This window comes from Cynoglossus semilaevis, chromosome 20 (assembly GCF_000523025.1).
Source record: "Cynoglossus semilaevis isolate Cse_v1.0 chromosome 20, Cse_v1.0, whole genome shotgun sequence".
In the NCBI taxonomy this organism is placed as follows: domain Eukaryota; kingdom Metazoa; phylum Chordata; class Actinopteri; order Pleuronectiformes; family Cynoglossidae; genus Cynoglossus; species Cynoglossus semilaevis.
In genome coordinates this window covers 15,042,352-15,048,237 of record NC_024326.1, presented here as the reverse complement: position 1 = coordinate 15,048,237, position 5,886 = coordinate 15,042,352, and the positions used below count along the sequence as shown (strand labels likewise).

Genomic DNA, 5,886 nt, shown 5'->3' with positions numbered 1-5,886 from the left:
CTCTCGCGCGTAAGACCCCGTGGGTCGGACACCGCGGGTCGGACACCGTGGGTCGGACACCGTGGGTCAGAGACCACGGGTCGGACACCGCGGGTTCCCGTGTGTTTGGTAATAACGCCACTCTCTCCGTCCTCAGGCCGACGAAGCCAGGAGACGGGAGGAGCTGAGCCCTGCAGAGGAGGAGGAGGAGGAGGAGGAGGAGGAGGAGGAGCCTTCCTCAGTGTGGAGTCAAACAGCTGAGGAGGCGCCAACATCAGCCGACCTTCTGGAGGAGGAGGAGGAGGAGGCCATTCGTCCGAGTGAAGCGTCTCAGGTGGAGGAGATCCTTCGACTGGAGCGGGAGATCCAGTCTCTCCAGAGACAGAAGGAGCGGCAGGAGCTGTCCCTGACGGAGGCTTCCCTCCAGCGGCTGCAGCTGCTCCGTGACCAGGAGCTGCAGCGGCTGGAGGACGAGGCCTGCAGGGCGGCCCAGCAGTTCCTGGACTCGCTGAACTTTGATGAAATCGACGAGTGCGTCAGGAACATCGAGTGCTCGTTGGGAATCAGCGAAGGCGCCGGGAGGCAGAAGGACGTCCGACGGAGGCGAGGCGCCAACGAGGAGGAGGTGGACGAAGGGTTTGGAGCCGACGATGACGCCTTCAAGGACTCCCCCAACCCCAGTGAGCACGGGCATTCAGACGGACAGCGCACCAGCGGCATCAGAACGAGCGACGACTCGTCTGAGGAAGACCCCTACGCCAACGACGGCGTGCTGCCGCCGACCGCCCCGCCGCTCCAGACTCCGCCCCCTCCGTCAGGGGCCCCGCCCTGTCACGTCATGTCCTCCAGCGGGGACCCGACCCACTGCCGCCCCGCGGGATCGCCTGAGGCTCGGACCGAGCCGGTGGAGCTCATTCCACCGGACGAGGACTCGGACTACGATCAGGACGACTACGACGAGGGCGCCGTGGCGTCCAGCGGCAGCGTGGCGTTCTCCGACCCCCGCAGCGAGCAGTGGTCAGCCGACTACCGCGGCTCCGTCGGCACCTACTGCAGCTCGGGCCGTTTCCGGCTCGGTTCGGAGGGAGTCCAGTCGTCGGTGAGTAGGAGCTTCACCTTCCGTCAACGCAGCGCGGCTCGGTGTCAAACCTCTGGTTCTGTTCTGCTTCCAGTTCGAGGACAGCGAGGACGACCTGGAGCGGTTGGACACCGATGACGAGCTGTCGTGCCGTCGGGACTCTGTGTACAGCTGCGTGACTCTGCCCTACTTCCACAGCTTCCTGCACATCAAAGGTAAGAACGGGTCGGGTTCTGAACCAGAACCAGAACCAGAACCAGGACCAGAACCAGGACCTTCTCGTTCACTCAGCGTTTTGGTTCCAGGCGGTTTGATGAACACGTGGAAGCGGCGTTGGTGTGTTCTAAAAGACGAGACCTTCCTGTGGTTCCGGTCCAAACAAGAAGCTCTGAAGCAGGGTTGGCTGCACAAAAAGGGCGGCGGCTCGTCCACGCTGTCGCGCCGCAACTGGAAACGCCGCTGGTTCGTGCTGCGGCAGAGCCGCCTGATGTACTTCGAGAACGACAGTGAAGAGAAGATGAAGGGCGTGTTGGACGTGCACGACGCCAAGTACGTGTAACTATGCTAGCTCTGATGGTCCGATGTGTGGCCGTCAGTTCTGGAGTAACGCTGACATCACTTCCTCCTGGTCTGTTCTTGTGCTTCTCTCTAAGCTCCGCCCACTCTGGGCTAACATTTCTGTCGTCAGGGTTTTTAAATCAGCACCTTCTTATTCTTGTTTTGTGCCGGGCAGAGAAATCATCGATAACACGGGTAAAGAAAATGGAATAAACATCGTGATGCCAGAGAGGACGTACCACCTGATCGCAGAGTCGGCCGAGGACGCCAGGTTAGCAAGGGGTTAGCAAGGTGTTAGCACGGTGTTGGCTGTGTGTGCTGTTGGTGGAGCGCGTACAACAGCCGCGAATGTTAGCTTCTCAGCCGCTATACATGAATGTTAGCACTGGTATCTGCGGACCAGTCTGTGAACCAGTCTGTAGACCAGTCTGTGGACCAGTCTGTGGACCAGTCTGTAGGCCTTGGTCTGTAGACCAGTCTGTAGACCAGTCTGTAGACTAGTCTGTAGACCAGTCTGTAGACCAGTCTGTGAACCAGTCTGTAGACCAGTCTGTAGACCGTGGTCTGTAGACCGTGGTCTGTAGACCAGTCTGTAGACCAGTCTGTGAACCAGTCTGTAGACCAGTCTGTGGACCAGTCTGTAGGCCTTGGTCTGTAGACCAGTCTGTAGACCAGTCTGCGGACCAGTCTGTAGACCAGTCTGTAGACCAGTCTGTAGACCGTGGTCTGTCTTCTCTCTACAGTCAGTGGTTCAGCGTTCTGAATCAGGTCCAAGCCTCCACAGAGCAGGAGATCAGGGAGATGCACGATGAACAGGCCAACCCCCAGAACGCCGTGGTGAGTCATGTGACCAGAGTCAGCTGACTGCAGCGGCAGCTTCTCTGTGGGGAAGATGAATTTTGTCTTGGTCTGTTTCTCCAGGGAACGTTGGACGTCGGAATGATCGACTCGGTCTGTGCGTCGGACAATCCAGAGAGGTGAGGAGGGGGGGGGGGGGGGGGGGGGGGGGTCCACCAGCAGGGGGCTCCAACTCCCCTCTATCTCGGGTCGGCTCTGACCTGTGGAGTAGATGAAGACGGTGACGTCACGTTGTTCTGTTTCCTCGGGTGTTGCCCGTCGTTGACAGGTCAGTGTGAACGTTTCTTCTTCTTCTTGTCTTCAGACCCAACTCCTTCGTGATGATCACAGCCAACCGCGTGCTCCACTGTAACGCCGACACGCCGGAGGAGATGCACCACTGGATCACGCTGCTGCAGCGCTCCAAAGGAGACGCACGTGTGGACGGACAGGAGTTCATCGTCAGAGGTTTGTCCAAGACGCAGCTCGGAGTTAGCCAGAAGTGCGGATGCTAATAGTTAGCCAACGTTTGTGACCTCTGTGTTGACATCATTTCCTGTCTCCATCGTCACTTCCTGCAGGCTGGTTGCACAAGGAGATGAGGAACAGCAGCAGAACCTCCTTGAAGCTTAAGAAACGCTGGTTCCTGCTTACCCACAATTCCCTGGACTACTACAAGAGCTCAGAGCGCCACGCGCTGAAGCTGGGAACGCTAGTGCTGAACAGTCTGTGCTCCGTGGTCCCGCCGGACGACCGGGTCTTCAAGGAGACAGGTCAGAGGCCGTCAGCGCTGAGGCCAGGAATAAGCCCCGCCTTCACCTTTACACTAACGTCACATTATGAGGAGCTGTTTTTTAGACTGAAATCCATTTGTCAAACGGTCACATTCAGCGAGTTAGACTGGACCACGTCCCTGTTTCTCCCCTCAGGCTACTGGAACGTGACGGTGTTCGGCCGGAGACACTCGTATCGTCTGTACTGTAAGCTGCTGACGGAGGCCACGCGCTGGGCTACGTCTGTCCAGAACGTCATCGACTCTAAGGCTCCCATCGACACGCCCACGCAGCAGCTCCTCCAGGACATCAGGGTGAGAACGTAGGAATAACAGAAGCGCAGACCGCGGGGCTGGAAAATGGGGTCGGAATTTGGTCGTTGAGAAAAGTATGTCTGAACAGCCAAAGGTTAGCCAATGATATAGCACGAAAAGCTAAAATATGAGTCAGAGATGGGAAATGCTCAGAAAAACAAAGGTTTGTCAAAACTCTGGTTTGGAGCAGACGTCTTAGAGGAAATGTGTGACTTGAGGTCAGAGGCTGAGACAATAGTTACAGTTCATGATAGATGCATTGGACTGTGAACTAAAATCTCTGATTTTCTCCATGGACTTTGGTCTGAACTAAAATCTCTGATTTTCTCCATGGACTTTGGTCTGAACTAAAATCTCTGATTTTCTCCATGGACTTTGGTCTGAACTAAAATCTCTGATTTTCTCCATGGACTTTGGTCTGAACTAAAATCTCTGATTTTCTCCATGGACTTTGGTCTGAACTAAAATCTCTGATTTTCTCCATGGACTTTGGTCTGAACTAAAATCTCTGATTTTCTCCATGGACTTTGGTCTGAACTAAAATCTCTGATTTTCTCCATGGACTTTGGTCTGAACTAAAATCTCTGATTTTCTCCATGGACTTTGGTCTGAACTAAAATCTCTGATTTTCTCCATGGACTTTGGTCTGAACTAAAATCTCTGATTTTCTCCATGGACTTTGGTCTGAACTAAAATCTCTGATTTTCTCCGTGGGACCTCTGTCATTGTCTGGTTCTCCTTTTCTTCTAGGAGAACTGTCTGAACTCAGAGGTGGTGGAGCAGATCTACAGGAGGAACCCCATCCTGCGCTTCAGCCACCACCCGCTGCACACACCCCTGCTGCCGCTGCCCTACGGGGACATCCACCTGAGCAGTGAGTCACAGGGAGGAGCAGATTGTCTGGATGGGCCTAAAGTTAGCTCAAAATATTAGCCAGGAGATAACAAGACACAGCTAATGGTTAGCCAAAAAGAACGAGAGTCGCACAACAAAACAACAAAACTTGATACAAGTTCAGAGTTCGTCAATAACGATCTTTAACCAAACAGCTTTAGCTGTTCAAACAATGGCAGCAATGTAGCTTAAATATATCCAAACTAGCTAACGGTTAGCATGATGACTGAGTTTGGCCTCGATGTCATTCCTCCCGTCTCCTCCTGTCTGCTGTTGCCTGTTAGCTTCCCGTCAGAGGAGCTACACCACGCTGCAGGACGAGGCCCTGCGGGTCTTCAGCTCTCTGCAGCACCTGGAGGGCGTGGCCGACCCGGTGCCGATCATCCAGGGCCTCCTGCAGACGGGTCTGGAGCTGAAGCAGCTCAGGGACGAGCTCTACTGCCAGCTGGTCAAACAGACCTGCAGAGCGCCCCAGCCTGGAGGTCCTGGGAATCTGTGCAGCTGGAGGATCCTGACCTGCATGTCCTGCACCTTCACCCCCACCAGGGGCATCCTGCGATACCTCAGGTTCCACCTGAAGAGGTCCGAGGATAGGTTCTTGTTAGCCGCAGTCCAGGTCCAGTCCAGGTCCAGACTCTAACTTGTGGCCCGGAATTCCTCCCTCCAGGACTCGGGAGCTGTTCCCTGGCTCGGAGATGGAGCGTTACGCCTCCTTCTGCCTGGAGTCCCTTCGAAGAACGCGGGTGAGGGAGTACGTCCCGTCGCAGGAGGAGATCCGTGCCATCGTGGCCAGACAGGAAATGAACACCACCGTCCACTGCCATGGGGGGGGCTCCTGCAAGATCACAATCGACTCACACACCACTGCTGGAGAGGTGAGTGACACTGGGGGCGGGGGAGGCGGGGGGGGTGTTAGCTGGAGGTTAGCTGGAGGTTAGCCAACCTGGATTAGCCTGGAGTTTGAAGGACTTTAAAAAAAATGACCGGACGGACATAAAAGTCCCAGCTTCCTGATGCTAACAGCGTGCTAACGTGCTAGCATCATTTGGTGTGTGTGTGTGTGTGTTCGAGGTGGTGGAGAAGCTGATCCGAGGTCTGGCCATGGAGAACAGCAGGAACATGTTCGCTCTGTTCGAACACAACCAGGCGGTGGAGAAGGCCATCGAGAGTCGGAGCGTGGTGGCAGACGTCCTCGCCAAGTTTGAGAAGTAACCTCCGTCTCCGTCTCCGCCTGCTTGTCTCTCCTCTGTCTCCTCACTTCCTGTCCGTCTCTAACTGAGTGTTTCCTGTCCAGACTCTCAGCCGGTCAGGACCAGAACAACACCGGCTGGAAGTTCTACTTCAAGCTCTACTGCTTCCTGGACACGGACAACGTTCCCAGAGACAGTGTGGAGTTTGCCTTCATGTTTGAACAGGTGGGTGGATGTACCCCCCCCTCCACCTACCCCTACAC

At 55.6% G+C, this 5,886-nt stretch overlaps 1 protein-coding gene across 1 annotated transcript in view; it reads left to right on the top strand.

Moving 5' to 3' along the window:
* myo10 (myosin X) overlaps window positions 1-5,886 on the top strand; it is a 27,124-nt gene that overhangs the window by 14,360 nt on the left and 6,878 nt on the right. Inside the window, 14 exon segments of the mRNA XM_017042170.2 lie at window positions 137-1,078; window positions 1,152-1,272; window positions 1,363-1,606; window positions 1,791-1,886; window positions 2,359-2,452; window positions 2,537-2,592; window positions 2,778-2,920; window positions 3,034-3,225; window positions 3,382-3,539; window positions 4,290-4,413; window positions 4,718-5,015; window positions 5,101-5,308; window positions 5,505-5,641; window positions 5,728-5,848. Coding sequence (XP_016897659.1) covers window positions 137-1,078; window positions 1,152-1,272; window positions 1,363-1,606; window positions 1,791-1,886; window positions 2,359-2,452; window positions 2,537-2,592; window positions 2,778-2,920; window positions 3,034-3,225; window positions 3,382-3,539; window positions 4,290-4,413; window positions 4,718-5,015; window positions 5,101-5,308; window positions 5,505-5,641; window positions 5,728-5,848 — 2,934 coding nt within the window.